This window comes from Stegostoma tigrinum, chromosome 18, assembly GCF_030684315.1.
Source record: "Stegostoma tigrinum isolate sSteTig4 chromosome 18, sSteTig4.hap1, whole genome shotgun sequence".
Classification (NCBI taxonomy): Eukaryota; Metazoa; Chordata; class Chondrichthyes; order Orectolobiformes; family Stegostomatidae; genus Stegostoma; species Stegostoma tigrinum.
The window spans coordinates 57,108,588-57,131,156 of NC_081371.1; the positions used below are offsets into that span (position 1 = coordinate 57,108,588).

The 22,569-nt window shown below is 38.5% G+C and overlaps 1 protein-coding gene across 1 annotated transcript; it reads left to right on the forward strand.

The window, feature by feature from the left end:
• Positions 1–721: 721 nt before the first annotated feature.
• On the forward strand, positions 722–22,018 carry LOC125460786 (sodium-coupled neutral amino acid symporter 2-like). The gene is made up of 17 exons (XM_048548701.2): positions 722–845; positions 1,892–2,063; positions 2,962–3,212; positions 3,468–3,549; positions 3,670–3,785; positions 6,670–6,743; positions 6,842–6,934; positions 7,105–7,186; positions 10,197–10,279; positions 12,601–12,659; positions 14,178–14,375; positions 15,332–15,411; positions 16,050–16,150; positions 16,832–16,956; positions 17,769–17,913; positions 18,026–18,123; positions 19,051–22,018. The coding sequence occupies exons 3-17, from the start codon at positions 3,094–3,096 to the stop codon at positions 19,150–19,152; spliced, it is 1,557 nt and encodes a 518-aa protein (XP_048404658.1). The 5' UTR covers positions 722–845; positions 1,892–2,063; positions 2,962–3,093; the 3' UTR covers positions 19,153–22,018.
• Positions 22,019–22,569: the final 551 nt, after the last annotated feature.

Consider the following 22,569-nt stretch of genomic DNA (forward strand, 5'->3'; position numbering starts at 1 on the left):
CTGGAAACGGTATTTAACCTGCAGCCATGTTGTTGATTCTCATCTACTCTTGTAGCAATAAATGACCAGTAATGCCCACATCCAGGGGATCAATACAAAAGTATATTTTCAAAAATAAACTTTATTTATAAAAATACCTTTATATACATATATTGACATTCGAGCAGTAAGTTTCTGTGCAGTCTTTGTGTATTGAGAAGGAACAAACATTGAAGTTTGTCTCTCCTGACAGTTCCAACAAAACCCAAAGGCATTACTTTCTTACGTAACATATTATTTACATATATTTGAGCGACTGGAGGGGTCCAGTCATTGAAATGACCCCCATTGTAAAATATAAAAATATATGCTTCAAGCCAAGCCATCACTCCCAACCGGGCAAGGCACAGCTGCACCCGGCATTTTACTGAAATTTAAATTTAATTTACATTGAGGGACGAATTCATTCTCGCTGTAACCATAGAAAGACTCCTCCTCCTTCGCTGATGCAATTGCCGGTGCTTCTTGTATCAGCTACAATATTCCAACAAATAGTGCCATTTACTGTAAAATAATATTGATAAATGTACTTTTCAATGCATTGTTTTATGAAGTGGCTCTGTACAGCTTTGGTTGTTGGAAAGGCACGCTGGCTCAATGGTTAGCCTTACTACCTCATAGTACGAGAGTGTGGGGTTCGATTCTATCCTCCGGCTACTATCTGTGTGCAGTGTGTACGTTCTCTCTGTGTCTGCGTAGGTTTCCTCCCACAACCTAAAGATATGCGGTTTGGGTGGATTGGCCACGCTAAATTGGCCGGGGACGTGGGGGTAACACCGGAGGGAAGCGGACTTTTTTGGGCCACGGTAGGAATACTATAAAAATCTACCAACTCCAAACAATCGTTTAATATTTGCACTTTCGTGTTTCAATTGTTTTTTTATAATATGTCGAAGAGAGTGACTCTCCTGGGAATGGGGGAATAAGGCAAGGAGTGGTCGCAGGAGGGAGTCACGGTGATGCACGAATTCCTGGCATCAATTGTTCATGAGTAATGGCAGGATTAAAGTGGTCACTACAGTCTTTGACGAAAAAATTAATTGGGGCTCCATAAAATTTAAAAAAATAGCATTGTCACTGACAAAGAAACATATATGTATTGTGAGGCTGTAATTGGATCGTCAAAAACATTATACATTCGCTGTCATCCCGGTTACTAACGTGATAAATTTTAAATTCTACCCATTCAACATCCTGCTGCTTGCATTTTCCTGCCTGGTTAAACAAAAGGGACTTTTGCGAACAAATGCCTGTATTTAAAAGGGAGATTTGTGATCCTCAATCGCTCTGGCCACATTAATGTGAAATGTTTCCTCTCCCCGGCTCTCGGAGAAAACCATTTCCTCTGCTTTGTTCAATGCAATTCCCAGTCTACATGTTCCGGTAACATAACTTCCATTATCGTATCTTCGAGGCCGGGTTTTAAGGAGGAGATTTGATACGGATGTCTGTTTTCATAAGTTACGTTGCTACAGCATTTTATGAACAAGGGCAGGAAACATAGAAAAGACACATGGAAGATTTCTGTCAATTTTAACCCTCAAAATAAATTCACTAATATATTATATTCGTTAATATAATGTCGGAATTCAGATGTTTCACGGTGATCGTTGTAAGGTTTTGTTTACAAACATTAAAATTATTCATCTTCCATTCACAATTGGAGACGGGCTCTTACTAATGAGGAAATGATAATAGCTCCTCCCTGAATCTGATGCAATTCCCCAAATACTTCTTATACCCAGCTAGAAAGAACGTCTCCCACAATGCAGACTAGACACGCATCGGAGTAACATTGCTTGTTCGGATTTTCCCTGAGCCTTTTAACATACGATTCTAAATATATACATAGATTTCAGCTGGACGAGCATTGAAATCTAGCTATCTGAGAATTAACGCAGACCTTGAAATAAGTCGAATTCCTATCGCTGTGATATTTTGGAGCCAAAATAGCGATCGCCCGCTTGGTGAAGAGATTTGAATTGTAACTGAAGAAGCAATAAACGCCTTATCGAGGAGGGAAGGTAAGATGTGTTTGAACTATTGTTAGTGTAACCAGTTGGCTAAATGTATCATCCTGCAAATGATTTGATACTTTGTTACCTGCAAACGCGCGGATTTGTCTCCGATTGCATCAGCGTTTCATACATTCATCAGAAATATATGTAGTGCGCTTAGTCAGTCCGAAGACTAGGTTGATGTAACAGCTGGCGTTGCCGCCTTTTCATTTTCTGGCATTTTACACTTCATGTAACAAAATGAGATTGTTATTCGCGCTTTTTTTAATGGTTTTCAAATGATATTACCATTTATCTATCCAGAGTCTAAATCTGATCTTATTTGGGTTCCTCAGTATTTTCGACTTTGTCTCCCTAAGTCAGTTGGCGCTTTAATCAGCTCGGCGAAGGGAAATTGTATTCTTGTTGCATCCTCATGACTCACTCGAACACCACCCAGCCTTACGCGGGGCTTGGGAGATCGTTCAGTAGAATGTTGTAGTGATCCCCAGTTAGATTTTTAGAGTCGCATAGAGCGGCCACGAACAATAAAAGCAACCTAAAATGAAGGGCGAGAGATAAGCAGTTGCAAGTGAAGATCTCAAGTATCAGGAAGACAGAACTGGGAGGCTTTGGTGCATCGTATTTCTCCAGTGAATGAGATCTGGCTAAATAAATGTCGTGCACAAGCTGATCCTCGGTTTGAATGAGAGTAAATCCTGTGTCCAGTTTTCTCTGCTGCTGTGTTTACATTCTGTAACTCTGCTCCGAAAATCCAGCACGTTGTTACTAGCGAGTTTTGAGAAGACTATTCAGTATTTTTCCATTCGGTTTGCCTTTGCCCGTCGTGAGTCATGTGAGGTGAGACAATTAAGGAGGAGATTCTGCTGGTTACTTGGATATTGATGTTTCACTATTTCCTTAGGGACCAAAAGGACAAAGCACAGGCAGAAGAAGCATCGTCTCCCTGGGAAGAAGGGATAAGTGGCATTGAAATTGCCAACGACAACTGTAGAGACAGAGATAAATACATTTTAAGTGCTTCAGAAAACCCACCATGACTATAACGGAGATGAACAAATTTAACATTAGTCCTGATGACGACAGCAGCAGTACGAACAGCAACGAATACAACTACACGGCAAATGCTACCACGAAAAAGGTTCCGATCAGCAGGTAAGGCAGACCTGCTAATCTCCCATAATGAGAGATGTATACTGTGCACTCTGCTTCAAAGAAAATTATTTGCAACACAAATTTATTTTGTGCTATTTTTACTGCATTGAAATGAGAGCCCAACACAAGGCTTAATGAATAATTCAAATCTCTCAACTCGTGAGTTGATGCATTAAAGATTAATGATTTACATTTAATGGAAGAATACTGGTGAATCATTCCTGTATAACGCCACAATTTCTTTTATCTTTGCAGTCAGTATGTCGATATCGATGCAGAAAGTCAAAATTTTCTGCCAAATTTGTACTATGGAAAAAAGAAATTTGAAGAAGAATATGTAAGTGTTCTATAGTCTGTTTACAATCCTTTTTTAGAAATCATTTGTTGAGATTCTGATGTATTTGAAAACATACTGCTGCAGAGCAGCTGTGACTGTTTTATTCTTTTATTTCTCCAGAGGGCTGGGAATACTTCGTTTGGCATTTCTGCATTTAACCTGAGCAACGCAATCATGGGCAGCGGAATTCTTGGCCTGGCTTATGCCATGGCTAACACTGGAATTGCACTTTTTGTGTAAGTGTTTGAAATACGACAAAACAAAAAGCACGTGCTTTGTAAGATGCAGTTCCTAACCTGCTGACACTGCAGTGCAGCAATGACTGCAGCAGAACCTAATGCAGTGCTTTACTGTGAGCCTTACCTACCAATGACTCCTCCCCCAGGCAGCAAATTGACTAAAGTGGGATTTTAAATGCCACAATCTTTTAAAATCATGAGATTTTAATATACAACCAGGTTTGCCATGTTTACTAACATTTAAAATCTTATTGCAGATGACTAACATGAGCAGCAACAATCGAGAGTTTCATATAGGAATGTGAGCTCTGATGCATTTTGGCACAGAATCAGTAGTTTTCCACTTAGAGAAAAATGCTAATAACAGCTTCCACATGATTGCCAACAATTCAATTTTGTAGGTGCAGTTACACGTTAAAACTTCAAATTATAATAAATGGGAAAGTTAGAACATGATGTTTTGCTTGACTTTATCTTCAGCCATTCTGTATGTATGATAGTTTTAATATTTTAAATCATCCTGAAAAGCAATCTTAGCATGTAATCGCAAAAACAATAAGTGATAGATGTATCTTGAGTATGTTGGGAGGACTGGACATTAGAAGCATGGGACAGTTCAGCATCGGTGAGTCGTCCAGTCAATTCAAGATAGTAAGACCATAAGAAATAGGAACAGGTTAAGCCATTCGGCCCCTGAACCCGCTGCGTCATTCCTCAGGATCGTGGCTAATCTGATTAATCATTTATAAATGGAATTCAGGATGGTTTCCTTGTGTTTCTAACAGTGAGTTATTAAAGAAAATCTTGAGTAATTGCACAAGACAGGATGACTGTGCTTTCTTGAAGGTGTGGTAGGGATGTTTACAAACAAAGCATTCAGCAGTAACTGATTGGAATCAGTTGGATAGATGAATGGAATTAGATCTTTCAGCCTGTTTTAAGAGGGTCAGACTTGTCGAATGTGTTGTGAAGTCTTAATGGTCATATGTTGGATTACATTGTAAAACTAGATTTTATCAGATGATATGCCAAAAGGCAACGTATGAAAACATACAGGCTGTATATGGCAAAACAATGACTTGTTTGATATCTTTCCACTGATATAAATTACATTGTTTAGAATGCCCTCCATGTATTAACTTAAACATTTGAAATATTTAGCTTGGAGTGACTAATCTAAATAAAAATGTGTTTCTTTTTATGAATGAAGAAAGTATATTATGGACCTTCTAAGCTTTCTGTGGCCATCTCAGATCTTTCGCTTAGTAAGGTTACCCATGTTGATACAATATCAAAACTACTACTTCAACTACAAAGCAGTTCATCAGTGAAAATATCAACAATTTCTTAACTATGAAGCACATCTATGTTCAATTGTGCATTGTTAAAATTCAGACATGGTTCATGCTACTGCCATGCTAATGTGCCAAGATTCAGTCTGAATTCAGCAAATAAGGGTACGGTTCCTGAACTGTGGTGGAAGAATAGGAAGAAAATACCTTCACACGGATGATCCCTGGAATGGTAGGCCTAATATACGATGAAAGGCTGAGGATCCTCGGATTGTATTCATTAGAGTTTAGAAGGTTGAGGTTGAGATCTAATAGAAACTTACAAGATAATGCATGGCTTAGAAAGGGTAGACGCTGGGAAGTTGTTTCCGTTAGGCATGGAGACTAGGACCCGTGGGCACAGCCTTAGAATTAGAGGGGGTCAATTTAGAACGGAAATGAGGAAACATTTCTTTAGCCAAAGAGTGGTGAGCCTGTGGAATTCATTGCCACGGAGTGCATTGGAGGCCGGGACATTAAGTGTCTTCAAGGCAGAGATTGATAAATTCTTGATCATGCAAGGAATCAAGGGCTACAGGGAGAGTGCGGGTAAGTGGAGTTGAAACGCCCATCAGCCATGATCAAATGGCAGAGTGGACTCGATGGGCCAAATGGCCTTACCTCCACTCCTTTGTCTTATGGTCTAATGGTCTTACTAGATTTACTTAGATGTGCATGGTAACTTTTTAAACTTGGATTTTTCTTTTGAAAGGCAATTGTCTTTTAAGGATGTCTGTTGCCCAATACAATTGTGATAATGAGTTTTATTTTGAAATGCAACACAATGCAACAAAATAGGGTTAATGTATCTTAAGAATGGGAGTTACTCATGCTGGTATAACATTTTGAATAGTTCCTGTAATGATCATAAGAATCTTTTAAAACTTCAAACAAAAGATTGAGTTTAATTTTATTTATATAACACATGCCAATGGGGGGGGGGGCGGTGCGGAATGTGTCATTGGCAGCAGAGACAATGGATTGCATTTTATTCCAAAAGGAGCTATTTGTTCTTTAGCTGTAGCATCAATTAATCCATATTATCTGCTACTCTGAGAACTGGATCTTCAATGGATTAGAGCAGTGCATATTTAAAATTAACACATACAGGGAAGTGATTGTGAAGAAGAATCCCTTGTATGTGAAACTCAACCTGAAACTGATAGCTTTATGCTGAACCCTTTAAAATCAAACAGATACCATTTCTGATGTTAGCCATAATAGTAAAATATGCAGTGAGTCCAGCTTTTTAAGCTATTCATAATCACTACAGTTTAAGTTTTGTTTTGAATTAACATTGTGGACCCCAAACAGGTTTCAAACTAGATAAACAATTTGGTTTTCAAGCTCAATGGTCATAAATTGACAATCACTTTATTGCATTAAAGTTAAATTTGTTAGTAATACAGCCAGGTATTTTGATTCTATTGTAAATTAAACTCCAATCACTATTTTTATGGAGGTTTCACTGTGTTGCTTACGTTTCAATTCATCTTATTTAAATATGTTGTAAACATTTCAATTACAATATGCTTTTCTTTCTTTTCCAGGATCCTTTTGAGTGCTGTAGCAATATTTTCATTATATTCCATACATCTTTTATTGAAGACTGCAAAAGAAGGAGGTAATGCATAAGCTTTTTGCTCAAATGAGACATCTAATCAACACTTGTTTTTATCAACATTTTCCTTTACCTTATCTTATATGTTTCATTTTGTTTAGGTTCACTGGTCTATGAACAGCTGGGTCTCAGAGCATTTGGGTTGCCTGGGAAATTGGCAGCATCTATTTCAATCACAATGCAGAACTTTGGAGGTAAAATTCTTGTGCCTCCCTCAATTATCATTTTTTTCATTTAAAAAGGACAACTTCCTCACTAATGTCTACTTATTCCAACATGAGCACTTTTAGATTAAATATCACAGCGTAGAGAGTCTATAATTTTTGTTTTGTTTCTTTTCCCCCTGTTCATTTTCTGACTACAGCTACATCAAGCTACCTCTACATAGTGAAATACGAGCTACCAATAGTCATTCAAGCTTTCCTGGGACTTGAGGAAAACACTGGGTACGTTGAATGAGTTGATTAATAATGTTAGGCACACTTTGGCATCTCCTTTTTAATTCAGAACTTTTCAAGAAATAAGTCTTTTCAGTAACTCCCTTACCTTCTCATAATTATCCTGACAATTAAAAGTCTCCATCACATAATGAGAAAAATCATGTAGGCTTGGATTTGAATGCAAAGTTGACAGTAATCTGTCTTCAAAATTTAGCTCAGACAATTGCTTTGTGTCAGTTCCTTGGGAAAGTACGATGCTACACTTGACCCAATATGAGTATCTTGATACATCTTTTACACACACAAAAAAACTTAACTATATATAGTTGTAAGAGTACAGTAGAATCACTAACAAATTCCTCCTTTATTCGTCAATTAAACACTAAGTTAACATATATGGAAACATTTCTGGTTTCTAACCAAAACTGCATCAGTCAGCTGAAACACAATTGAAATAAAGTAGTAAATAGGCATGATACATAACTATGATGCAGTGAGTGTAGGACATCACAGGGCATCAACATATTTTAACCATCCTGCAGAATGTAAGACAAAAGCAGTTTTGTATATTGCATAATCCTACTTTTCCATTGAAGTATAAAATCTGCAAGTCACAACCATGTGTTTTGACCAAGTCCACATCTGTGCAGACATTTTTAGAGTTACAGTTGTGAATATTCATTCTATATTCACAATCAAACCTAAGTAAAAGCCATAAAGAAAAGCAAAATAGAAACTTAAAATAAACGGAGGACAATGAAAATGCTCAACACATTAGGCAATCTTTGCGTAGAGAACAGGCAAGTTTGCATTTTAGGAGTGGAGCCCAATTAAGGTGCTTCCAAAATTGCCTCTAGCACTGTAAATTCTACCCCAGAAAACAATGACTTTTAACTTGGACCATAGAACACATAGATAACCTGGATTCTGCAGATGAAAATAAAGAGGTATCTCACATTATTACAGTATAAATTTGATAACGTTTAATGACAGAATCAGATGTGAAAATCAGAAGGTGCTCTGCTCCTCCTGAAGCTTTGCTGTGATATTATCTTAACCAGAGACACGTCATGGAATATTCAGAATGGCATGCAGGTATTGCACAACATGATATATGCTCACTACACTTGCCAGAAAATGTTAGGCCTCATCCATTTCTTTGTACGTTTTAACAGCATGATACGTCAATGAATACAAGCAAACAAATTCTTGCCATTGGAAATTAATTAAACAAATGTGGAATCTCATTCTTACAGATTTTAATCATTGTTGCAGATGTTTTAAAGAATACACTTTCATTTAAGTATTTTCTCTCTGACTCAAGTCAATCTCCTTAAATCTCATCTTTCCTTTATTTCACTCACTCTACATGTTTTGGTGTTGACGTAAATGTACCAACCAGCACCATCTGTTTCAACCTATGCAAGCCTCAGCAACAATATTTTGACCTGTTTAAGGAGATACGCAGTTCTTTATTTCAACATAGAAACAGCTGCAATAGAGAGGGTGCTATGCCAAACTCAATCTCAAGTATCAATGCAAAATAAACGTCAATGAGCAATTGCAGGTGTAATGAATAGCTGGTGCAGTCAGTAAACTAGTAACTGAAAAATTGGCCCATTGTTTTGCCAAATGGAAGTGATTTTGCAATGGAAATGTATAATGTCAATCATATTAGAAACATACAATAATTTGAAGCTTGCAGATGATTAACGGAATGTGTAACCATATAATGGAAACGTAAATCAATGAATGGGAAATCCCATTATGGAGTTGCCTTCCTGAAATTTCCAACACTTTTATTTGGTATCACCTAATTACTTTAAAAGCAATAATGTAATGTTAGAAAATTGGCTTATGTTTAGCTTTAGGCTAAATGGTGTAAATTCTTTCTTAAAATATGAATGTTTTTACAGTAAAGGTTGGCATAGCAACGTTTTAGCAAACAGAAGAATTACTTTTGCATTTTGTTCACCATGTAACAAAATATTTTCATTTCACAGTATTGGCTTTTACTTAAATGAATTCTACAAATAAATATTTGATTCACTTTTGAGTCAACTGATGTATCATGCCACAGTGACAAATCAGTTGACGTAAATCCTCCAGAAACATGTTCACATGAATACGTATAGAGTTGCAGGTTAAATAAATTGGTGAATAATCTATACTCCCCAGCGTATGCTTAAGATCAAAATGTCATTCCGTTTATTTCAAGCCATAAGAATGGTATTAGGAATAATAACATGGCATTGCCACTTGTAATTACAGTTTCCCCTTTCTTCATGAAAGAGAGCCTCTTTAACAATGATGAGACAATATGCAGTTGAAAAACAACTGGCAGCAAAATGAAAAGTGGGACACTCTGATTTGTGAAACAATTAATGACCTAGCAAGGAAAGCCATGGCACTCCAAATTCATAAGGTGCCTTGTAGAACAACTTGTGTCAATTCAAATGTATCTCAGGGTTTACTTTTGAACAAATATCACAAATTTCTGATTACATTTTCGTAAATAGTTGAATACACTTCAATCACAACTTAACATATCACTATTGAGGCGAATAAGATTTGTAAACTTCAGCTATCTATCTTCCTGTTTAAGAAAAATTGATGCAGTGTCTTTCAGCCAGATTGACAATAGTTACAAACTGTTTCCAGTTCCACTTGGCCTCAGGTGGCATGTGGTGAATGAATGTTTTGAACCGGTATTATCTGCTCCCATTTTCATGTTTTTGTTTTTGAATAAGCCCTAACCGGTTCTAACCAGTTCCACTTCAGTGTCTTGTGATATTTCCCTTAAAGGGGAGAGAAGACTAAATAAAGCTGCAATGCAATAATATTGAAATTTAAATTACATAATGGACTTTCAATTAGCTTTTTTTAAATTCTGGATTTATTGAAATCATGCAACATTTGCTTTTAGTGTGGATGAACACTTAAAATTTGTTAAGTAAAATTTTGGTGATTGCATTCATAATAGTACTTATAGCAATTTGTTTGTTTTCTTTTTCAGACACTGGTATCTGAATGGCAACTACTTGGTCCTTATGGTGTCTTTAATCATAATTCTTCCACTGTCTCTTCTGAAGAACCTAGGTAAATATTTGCACTGGAAATCTAATTAATATAATAGCAGAACAGCCCTGATTTATGACAATCATTACCTTATTTATATTTAGCTGTCTGATTTTTTTTTCTTTTTACATAAATTATTTAGGAATTTCCAAAGTCGTCATCTTAAGATTTTGTTTGGCATTCTTTAATTCACATGTTTTCACTTAATTCTATGTGCTAAGTTGTGCACAAAATAATGATTAACATTGTTTTTGTTAGTTTTAATAAAGTTGCTGGAAAAGCTCAGCAGCTCTGGCAGCATCCGTGAAGGAAAAACAGAGTTAACATTTTGGGTCCAGTGACCCTTCCTCGGAACACTGGACCTGAAACATTAACTCTGATTTCTCTTCATAGATGCTGCCAGACCTGCTGAGGTTTTCCAACAATTTCTGTTTTTGCTTCGCATCATATTCACCTGGTCCTAGACCTATCCTGTTGGTTGTTCCATTTTGAACTTGACAAAAGGCAGTTGTTGTGTGCATACCAAATGCTATATGAACGTAATTGCACATTCTACATCCAGCAGTGCTATTAATAATCAGTCAGCTTCTTCTGGCATACTTTCATCTGTTCATCACTCAGGGAATAAATAATATATTCCCAATTTTGCTATACATACTGTGCACAATTATTAAATCATTAATTAGAGAATAACAGAGAACAGGATCGTGTGCCTGAATAGGTTACTCTGTTGAGGAAGGTGTATCGGCGCCGCCCATTGATGACTGTATCGGCGCTGCCTCTTGCTCCCCAGAGGAGCTCGAACAGTTCATCCACTTCACCAACACCTTCCACCCCAACCTTCAGTTCACCTGGGCCATCTCCAGCACATCCCTCACCTTCCTGGACCTCTCAGTCTCCATCTCAGGCAACCAGCTTGTAACTGATGTCCATTTCAAGCCCACCGACTCCCACAGCTACCTAGAATACACCTCCTCCCACCCACCCTCCTGCAAAAATTCCATCCCCTATTCCCAATTCCTCCGCCTCCGCCGCATCTGCTCCCACGATAAGACATTCCACTCCCGCACATCCCACATGTCCAAGTTCTTTAAGGACCGCAACTTTCCCCCCACAGTGATCGAGAACGCCCTTGACCGCGTCTCCCGTATTTCCCGCAACACATCCCTCACACCCCGCCCCCGCCACAACAGCCCTAAGAGGATCCCCCTCGTTCTCACACACCACCCTACCAACCTCCGGATACGACGCATTATCCTCCGACACTTCTGCCATTTACAATCCGACCCCACCATCCAAGACATTTTTCCATCCCCTCCCCTGTCTGCTTTCCGGAGAGACCACTCTCTCCGTGACTCCCTTGTTCGCTCCACACTGTCCTCCAACCCCACCACACCCGGCACCTTCCCCTGCAACCGCAGGAAATGCTACACTTGTCCCCACACCTCCTCCCTCACCCCCATCCCAGGCCCCAAGATGACATTCCACATTAAGCAGAGGTTCACCTGCACATCTGCCAATGTGGTATACTGCATCCACTGTACCCGGTGCGGCTTCCTCTACATTGGGGAAACCAAGCGGAGGCTTGGGGACCGCTTTGCAGAACACCTCCTCTCAGTTCGCAACAAACAACTGCACCTCCCAGTCGCAAACCATTTCCACTCCCCCTCCCATTCTTTAGATGACATGTCCATCATGGGCCTCCTGCACTGCCACAATGATGCCACCCGAAGATTGCAGGAACAGCAACTCATATTCCGCCTGGGAACCCTGCAGCCATATGGTATCAATGTGGACTTCACCAGTTTCAAAATCTCCCCTTCCCCTACTGCATTCCTAAACCAGCCCAGTTCGTCCCCTCCCCCCACTGCACCACACAACCAGCCCAGCTCTTCCCCCCCACCCACTGCATCCCAAAACCAGTCCAACCTGTCTCTGCCTCCCTAACCGGTTCTTCCTCTCACCCATCCCTTCCTCCCACCCCAAGCCGCACCCCCAGCTACCTACTAACCTCATCCCACCTCCTTGACCTGTCCGTCTTCCCTGGACTGACCTATCCCCTCCCTACCTCCCCTCCTACACTCTCTCCACCTATCTTCTTTACTCTCCATCTTCGGTCCGCCTCCCCCTCTCTCCCTATTTATTCCAGTTCCCTCTCCCCATCCCACTCTCTGATGAAGGGTCTAGGCCCGAAACGTCAGCTTTTGTGCTCCTGAGATGCTGGTTGGCCTGCTGTGTTCATCCAGCCTCACATTTTATTATCTAGGTTACTCTGTTGCTTGTTTTTCTGTTCATAAACTTATTATTGACTTTGAATCATAATAATCTTTCTTCTTTTACAGGTTATCTGGGCTATACCAGTGGACTGTCACTTCTTTGCATGTTGTTCTTTCTAATCGTTGTAAGTATGAAATTGACTTAATATTGTTAGAAAAGGCAACACAAACTGAGCAAAATATTGAAAGCCAGAGTCAGTTTTGCAGAGGGTTTATGGATTTTGAATCTTCCTTCAACCATAAGTTGGATAGCATTTACTTTGTTTGCAGTGTAGCAGAAATAAGATTTTAACTCCTAATTTCTCCATGTTACACTGATTCCTCTTCATCCTAGCTGGCCCCTTTTTATGTCCTGTTCAAGCTGACTTTTATCTGCAAGTTGGTGATTATAGATTAATACTGTGTGGAGGTAATCAAAGCTGAGTCCCATCATGATATCCACAGATGTGGCATTCCTGGGGTTTCCTTCTCTGTGATGCAACAGAGACAAATATTTGAAACAGGAATCTCCCCTACCAAAAGCCTCATGTTGAGGGTCACAGGAACAACCCCTTCTTTCCAACTCATCCATGCTGACCAAATATCTTAAATTAATCCAGTCGCATCTGCCTGCATTTGGCCCATATCCCTGTACACATTTCTTGCTCATATACCCATCCAGTTAGCTTTTAAATATTGTAATTGTACCCACCTATACCACTTCTGTTGGCAGCTCATTCCATTCTTGCACATTGGCAACTTTTTCACATAGTTGCCTGTCAGTTGCCTTTCATATTTTACCCTCACCTTTAAAACCATGCCCTCTAGTTTTAGACTCCTCTGGGAAATAGAACTTTGGCTATTCACCCTATCCATGCCCCTCCTGATTTTACAAACCTCTATAAGGTCAACCCTCCACCTCCTACGCTCCAGGGAAATTAGCCTAGCCTTTCACTATAGTTCAAACCCTCCAGCCCTGGCAACATCTTTGTAAATCTTTTCTGAACCCTTTCAAATGTAGTGCTTTTATACATGGGGAAATCTCTCCCAATAATAAGAGATTAAGGGAGACTGTTATGTGGAAATATTATGTGGACTTCAGCTATTTAATGTATTCAGTTTGTTTTCCTACCTTAGTTCTAGCCTATTGCATTAACATGGGGCCATGCGGGTGTTAACATCTAGTCTCAGATAGATGGCTACTCTTCATCCATGAACCTGGATCATGAGAGTCAGAGATGTTAGATATAGCAACCATTACATTTGTGTTTTCATAAAATGTCTACCTTGCACTCGTTGGGCTGGAATTTCTGGTTGCATTCAAGAACAGGAACTGTGGCTGATGTTATGACCTCCCCCACTAAAAGCTATCAAGGTCAGAAATGAAATGATGGCATACTGCTGTGTGCCCCCCCGCCCCCAGCACTGAAGTTCATTTAAATGCAGAGCATGCGTTGAACCCAAACCTTCCTGATTCGCATCACATCATGTTAGCTATGCACTCACTGACCCTGGGGAGACAGGGGAATTAAAACAGCTTTTAAGGAAGGAAACGTGTTTTTTTTTTGACCAGCAGTAAATATGTTTTCTGTTGATCACATGCTGCAGTGTAGCCACTCGTTTGTATTTTTTAACCCCAAATTTCACTTTACGAAAACTTGCAGGTGATTCACAAAAGCACTCATATCCCTTGTCCTTTGCCTGATCTGGAGCAAGTCGAGAATGCAACTTTGAATGCTACCTTAATGATGGCAGCAACAGCTGCATATAAAACAGTTACAAGTGGATCCGATGCTGCTTTCATATACAATGCAACAGATGAGGGAACCTGCAAACCAAAGTATTTCATCTTCAATTCACAGGTAAATAGGAGTAAATTTTATAATATGTCATTTCACACTGATTTAATGGATTGAAATGTTGGAGTCTATCAATTTATAACTCGAGATATTTGTATGTATTTGTGATGCTGTCATAAGATTTCACGAAAAACAACGTAAAAGAACTGGAAGTCAGAAATTTTAAAAAAAATTGCTGGAAGAAGTGAGCAGCTCAGACAGCATTTGTGGAGAGTAATCTAATCAAAGTTAACGTTTCAACCCTTTTTGTTTGCACAAAAAATGACCCTGAGCTTCCAGTTGTCTGCCGGTTCAACACAGCACCATGTTCCCTAGCCAACATCTCGATCTCAGGCTTGCTGCAATGCCCAAATGCAGCTCAGCACAAGCTGGAAGAACCAGTGCCTCATTTTCCACTTGGGAGCTTAACAGCCTTCTGGACTCAGCATTGAGTTCAACAGTTTTAGGGTTTGAGGTACCTTCTCCCATGTCCATACCCCATACTCCACATACCAGGCCTTGTAGACACATGGTCTGCTTTAACACTCAACCCATTGTTGGCACTAATAGTCCCCATTAGCAGCTATTCCTTCTCCATGGCTGACCATTATCCACTCCTTTGTCTGACCAACTGTCCTTTTCTCTATGGGCTCTATGTCCACCTACCACTTGCTCTTTAACCTCTTTCCCCCTCCACCCCCTCCATCCCCCCACCACCCTACGCCTTTATAATAAAAAAATCTTTGCCCAGCTACTAATCAGTTCTGAAGAATGGTCACCGGACATGAAACATTAACTCTGATTTCTTTCCACAGATACTGCCAGATCTGCTGACCTTCTTCCAGCAATTTCTATTTTTGTGTATACAATGTTATAATGCAGTTATTTTACTGAAGTCTATTCACAAAAAAAATTACATTGAGTATTTTCTATTTTTGCTGATGTGTGACTGACCCAACTGTTCTCCTTTTGTCTTTCAGACTGTCTATGCTGTACCAATTCTGACATTTGCATTTGTGTGCCATCCTGCTGTCCTTCCCATCTATGAAGAACTGAAAGAGTAAGGACTGTTCTTTTATTGGATTTATGTTCAGTCCAGGATTATAGTCACCTTTCTGGGCTCACTGGAAATGCCCTGCATTAAATAAGTTTGGGTTCCAGTCAGTCTGTTAAGAGTAGATGCTCAGATCCAATTAGTCTGATCCAGTTCCTGGGCTGCATATATTAAAGTTTCCCATAGGTTTGGAGAAATGGACAGCCACTTAAAGAGAGTCGTGTATATGTATTGAATTGAAAATTCAGATAGTGACTGTTTAGTGGTTGACATTGAAACACATCAAGGGACAGGTTAAAAAAAATCTTTCTGTGTATTTGGCGCATGTTATACGAAATGCTGCAATGTTTATTTCTAACACTGGGTTCCCAGAGTGAAATATCTTTCTGTTCTTAACATCCTTAACACTCAGCATGAGATTGCTGAAAATATAACACTTTGTGATTTCCAAGATAAGATATTCAGTGTCACATTTTGAAATAGTAGCTTGAAGTGCATGTCATTTACTTTTAAGTTTTTAAAAATTAACTTCAGTGAATCCTTTAAATGCAGCTTTCTGACAAAGTAAACTTACGCTCTGCTAAGGGGTAATGCATCACTCTGGTGAACAAAGAAATCAAAATAAAATTCTTTTTCTCTTCTAGCCGGTCCCGCAAGAAAATGCAGAGAGTTTCCAATGTTTCATTTCTGTTTATTTTTGTTATGTACCTGACGGCTGCTCTCTTTGGTTACTTGACCTTCAATGGTAAGTTCTACGTAAAAATCTTTATCCTTTTATCCTTTACTTCGACATACAAATTTCAATAATAACCTTTTCTTCTCCAGAGCTTCAGGCAGTGCATGCTAACATTTTATGCAGTCTAAAACCATGTACTAAGTTTTGCTTAGGCCAAAATTAATGTAAATTTTTCTGTTGGATTTCTCCGTTGCTTTTTGATGGATTTTGAGTCGTTACCTCTTTTACTAGTAAAATGAGATACTGTTTACTGCACTAAATGCATGATTAGGAAGTCTGTTTGTTTTAAACTTTAGTCCAAAGTGGTGGCCCTGATAATGCTAGCGAGCCATGGAATCAGTAAAATAGATTATAAAAAATAAATTTGCAGGCAGTTCAAGCTTGAATGCTATGAATTATTGTGTATAGTTGTCTAATTTCAAATCTTGACAGTAATTCTTCATATGGATGTGATAACATGGCTATTTGTTATGAAAGATCAAATATGTCATAACAAGAAGTGATTTGACAAAATGTTATAGCCAGAGTTAGAGTCCAGTTTTATTGCTAGTAATTAAAGGAGACAGACTCACAGCAAAATTTTAGCCAGTTTCTGAATTTGCCATGAAGCATTTTATTGTTCATTGCATATTTCCAAGCAAAGTAAATCAGACAAAACAAAAACTAATATGTTTGTGTTTGCTTTTGCAGAAAATGTTGAGCCAGAATTGCTTCATACTTACTCAAAAGTGTACAGATTTGATGTTGTCCTCCTTATTGTTCGGCTGGCCGTGCTCGTAGCTGTCATTCTGACAGTACCAGTTGTTCTATTTCCAGTAAGTACATTCAGTGAACATAAATCTTCTCGAGTATGGCCTAGTGCTTTCACTTATGTCTGCCATCAGCATAAGTCTGCTGTTGACTCCTGATTCAAGTTCATGTCATAAATATTTGTACATTTTAAAAATCATTTTGCATATGCTTTTCTGATGCCTTTAAAGTTAAGCAGACAAGACTGAGATTCAAATAGAGCAAGTTGCAGTTCAAATATGCTGCTGTTGTAACTGATGCAATTGATGTCAGCATGTATTTGACTAACATCATCGCAAACTGTTCAGATTTCCTCTCACTCCTTTGGATCCCATTGCTACAACAAAGTTTATGGGATATTACATTCTGCTTCAGGATGGTAGTTTGTTCATTAACCTTGTATTTTATTTTGGTGAAACATTACATCACAAATTGAATGAACTATATTTTGAACTTACCTGCCCTATTCGTATCTCCCAAACATGACCTAAGAACAGAAACACTTGCTGCATCAATGCGGATTTTGATACCACTTATTCTTGCAGTTTAAATGAAGTTATAGATTTACTATCAGACTTTGCACAATGTATTACGAAGTCAACACCAACACATTTGATATTCCCAAACTAATTTTCTGAGTCACATTAAAGCAATCACTTAAATCTATGACTGATTTTTAGCAATAGTGTAGCACTGGTTTTGAAAGCTTGTTTTGACATTGTTTATTTACTTATCATTTGTTGACTGACATAAAATCAAGCCTTTTCACTTTTAGGTGTTTTGTTAAACATTTTGTGGGATACAAGAATATTGAAATAATGGTAACCTTTTCCCACAGATTCGTACCTCTGTTCAGCAGCTGCTATTTTCAAGCAAAGAATTTAGTTGGATACGTCACACTATAATCACTTTTATAATTCTGGGTTCCATTAATTGCCTGGTGATCTCTGTTCCTACCATTCGGGATATCTTTGGGTTCATAGGTATGTGCACAAATGAAACTAAATGTCTTTTACTACCATTCATTTGCACTTACTGTTTAATTGAACAATGTTGGTTCATCCACTCTAAATTTGTTCTCCCTTTTTTTTCCAGGCTCCTCTGCTGCTTCTATGTTAATTTTCATTCTGCCTTCTGCGTTTTACCTCAAACTTGTAAAGAAAGAACCTATGAAGTCAATGCAGAAGATTGGGGTATGTACCAAATTGACGATGAGAGTGCATTGAACTAATTTGTTTGATAAAAGCAAACATCTGAGATAAGTAGATTCCCTGATATAAAACAAAGAACTGCAGGAGATCTGAAACAAAAATAAAGTGCTGGAGAAACTCAGCAGGTCTGCCATTCTCTGGAGAGATAAACAGAATTAATGGTATGAGTCCTGTGTTCTGAAGAACTTGAAACGTTAACTCTGCTTTTTCTTCACAGATGATGCCACACCTGCTGAGTTTCTCCAGCATTTTCCGTGTTGGATTTCCTGATGTCCTTAAATTTTTACTGCCTTTTTTCACCATTGCATATTAGCAGCAAGTGATATTTCTTCTGAGGGATATCTTAAATTGGTCTTACATTATCCAAGAAGTTGAGAGAAGTAAGGGAAAATGCAGTGAGCTTGGTATTGGCAGGCCAATCATGACCACCTTATTGCCCTGCCAAATTTAATTTCACCCAATAAAAACCAAAAAAACCTGTGAATGCTGTAAATCAGGAACAAAAACAAAGTTGCTGGAAAAGCTCAGCAGGTCTGGCAGCATCTGAGTGACCCTTCCTCAGAACAATGGACCCGAAACATTAACTCTGTTTTCTCCTTCACAAATGCTGCCAGACCTGCTGAGCTTTTCCAGCAACTCTTTTTTTTATTATCTTAATTTCACGCAATATGTTTTGTCATTGCAATGTAAAGCCACTTCTAAAGATTTCAGGAACAATAGTGCAGCACACTTGAATAATAATATTTAATCACAAAAGTATTCATGGATTTAATTTTTAACTTTGCATGAGTAGGTGGGTGTTGATGGAGGTAAAATCTCACCTGGTGATAACTTCTTGACAGCTTTATTTTAACTACATAGATTACATGAAAGCAAATACTGTATTTAAATAGTTCTTTTCTTTTCTAGGCATTAATTTTCCTCATCAGTGGCATATTTGTTATGTTTGGAAGCATGACACTCATCATTCTTGACTGGGCCCACCATGCACCAACCAGTGATGGGCACTAAGCTGCTACAGAAGTAAACCACGTACTCAACTCAAAGGAAGAAGAGGCGTTCTACAAATTCTTCTCCCAAAGTACCATATTTATTTCTCGCCCTTCAAAAATTCCAACAAAATCAGGAAGGCAGACTTCACATGTGCTGTCTTCCTAAGAGATAGGAATCATTTTCCAAAGAGTAGGTTATTTATAAAATGTCATTATTGAGTAATGTGGGACCCAAATAGGACTAAATTGGTGTATAATATGTATTTATAAGGCCATAAGCTTGGCAGAACAAAATATTACAGAACCCATATTTGAAGATACAGTATCTAAATTCCTGTAGCTGTGCCTGAATGTTTCACTGTATATTCGTAGGTTTAAAAAGTAGCACGTAAACATATAATAATATTTTTCACCTTTTTTAAGAAAAGGCTATATGTGGGTATAGTTCATTGACTAGTTCAATTTTACGACAGTAATCTGAATCTTTAATTGAGAGTTGTTTACTTCGGTTCAGAATGTAATATTTATAAAAATAACACATTGACAGATTTAGGTAAGATAACAGAAAATTCTTACTCTGAAACAGCCCAGCTTATCTGAATGAAGTGCTTGAACATCCCTTAATTCGCAAGGCACAGACAATTGGAGCTTGAGAAAACAATGTATAGAGTTAAGCATGTTATTGTGCCTTGTTGAAAATTTAGCATGTTCAGAGTATTTCTGTGAAGCTGGACTCTTGTTTAACAATGCTGTTTGTTACAGTGCTACAAGGTGTATAAGTATGAGAAAATTAGCATCTAGAGTCTAAATTAACAAAGTGACTGAAATTGATTTTGCATTTTTCAAATGCATTTCATACTATATGTTCATTACAGTTGCAGACCTTATTCAGATCTGCCAGGTATTTATTCAATTACATAAAGATTAATCTGTTCTGACTAACTTTCCAGCTTGCTGTCAGCAGTTGCTGGACACGTGGGAGAAGGGTCTGTATTTGTGGTGTGCCATTTTGTATTGTGCTAATAAGCCTCAGCAGTACACTTTATGCAGCATTCAATATAGGCACTACAAAATGCACTCATGACAATGCATGAGCAGACAAACCACCACTACATTGTCCCTTCTATATCACATGTCTGAAACCAAACAATTGTTGGGAACTAAAATTGTGTTATTGTAATGAATATGGTACCTTTATCAACACTGAAGCTGTAAACAAATCACTTAACTATTCACTCTCTGTCCCTTTGGGAGGAGGCAATGGCCTAGTGCTATTATTGCTGGACTGCTAATTTAGAGACCCAGATAACATTCTGGTGACCAGTTTCAAATCCTACCACATCAGATGGTGGAATGTGAATTCAATTTACACCTGGAATTAAGAATCTAATGATGACTATGATTCGATTGTCAGGAAAAACCCATGTGATTCAATAATGTCCATTTAGAGACATCCTTACTGGGTCTGGCTTGCATGTGACTCCAGACCTGCAGCAATGTGGCTGACTCTTAACTGCACCCTTGGCAAATCAGGAATGGGCAATTAATGCTGCCCTAGCCAGCAATGCTCATGGATGAATAAAGGAAAAAAAAAATTCCTCTGCTGTCTATCACCATTACTGAAGTTTTAACACTGTCACTGATAAAGGACAACCATGTAGAGAAAAAATGGCAACTGTAGAAGTCAGAAAGAGGACCTAAAACATGAAACTACATTAAAAATAGCATTGTATTTCAGTATTTGTTTATAAAACCTTACTGATTTTCTGCCTCCCAGTGTTGTAGTGTTATCCTGCTGTCACCCTGGTTACTTGAAAGAAAAGTTACACATTGTGCTTCCTATGACAGTTTAATTGACGATGATATGTTTTTTTTAATTTGCTTTTTGTCATGGAATATTTATAGACCTGGAGGATATCAGTGTAATTTAACATATTTATGACCATGTAAATATAAATGTATATAATCTTGGATAATGTGTACATATATTGCCAATATTTAAGAGGTGTTATGGTTCCATGAAGTCCTTGTGTGAACAGTTAATGGACTCTTTATCATCAAGTCAGCAAAAGCTACAACAAAGGCTGTTTGAAGAACTTCAGCTGACCACTGGTGGAAGGAGCTCTGTTTCAGTGCATTGCTCACGTAAACTTATCTAATACAATGTCAAGTGCTAAAACAGTGTGATCATGCCAAAATGGTGAATGAACTGGCACAGTGGAACTGTAATAAGTGACTGAGCAATTGCAAGTTCTGGAATACTGGTCGCTGCTGTCAAACAGAACCTCAGTTGTGTTGAAACCATATCTGATGGAAGAGATTTGAGTAAATTGTACCGAATGAAAATCAATAATTGAGGGATTTGCTGTTACAGACAACCCGAAACATGCCCTTTTGTAAAGTGAAACACTGGCCAATTGATAAGATATCTTTGGGGAAAAATGTTACAAAATGCATATGGATGAACTGTGGCTACTACTGAAGTTCATGCTTGAAAAAAACACCAGAGCTTTAGCTTTAGCATTGATTATTGCTTGTATAATTCACCTTAAAAATTTGTATCAGTGCAAACATGCAGTGCAGCAAGCTTAAAGCATGTCTGCTGCTTTTAGCCTATTCTTTTAGTTAATGTGGTTAGAATGTATTCATGTATGTTGCATTTTCAGACACTGTTAAAAGTTTTCCCTGAATTATGTAAAAGTCACCTTTTGTATGTATATTTCTAAGCCGTTAACTGTGAAAGGCTGACAATGTGGATGGAGGGACTTTGGTTGTTAACAAAGAGAGTCCATTATTGCCAATGCAACATTCTTGTTTCAATGAAACACTGATTGTACTGTAAATATTGTAAATAAAAAGATACTCTGAAACAATTATTCCATCTATGCCTTTTGAGATTTGTCTTTATTTCATGTCAGTCATAGTCACCTCCATTTGTCACCGAAGCATCTTTTATGGAAATTGCCACACGTTATCCCACTGTTAAAACATAACTTGTTTCTGCTCCAATCAGGGAACTCATTCTGAAGGCCTCCTGGATGACCTCCTTACAATCGCCATGTCCCTCCCCCTGCGGGCCCATGGACATAGGTCGATTCTTTATCTTGTAGCTCCTCCTGGGGCGTTTTAGCACAGAGTCAGGTTCCTCTGATTCTGCCTCGGATAATGATGGTGTGTAACACAGAGTAGTTCGTCTCTTGCACCTGGGGCATCTTGGAAGAGATTCATTCTCTTCAAGCGGCAAAGCCATCGAGGCAGCCAGATCCGCAATGTCCATCTCAGATTCCAAGGTCTCTTCAATGCCTGATGGAGATAGAGAACCCACCAGCCTTTCCAACCATTCTGGGGAGATGGGCACATTTTCCTCCCACTCTGTTTGCGAGTTACAGCTTTCCTTTGGTCCACGTGCTGATTGAGGACCATTATTCTTACCCAA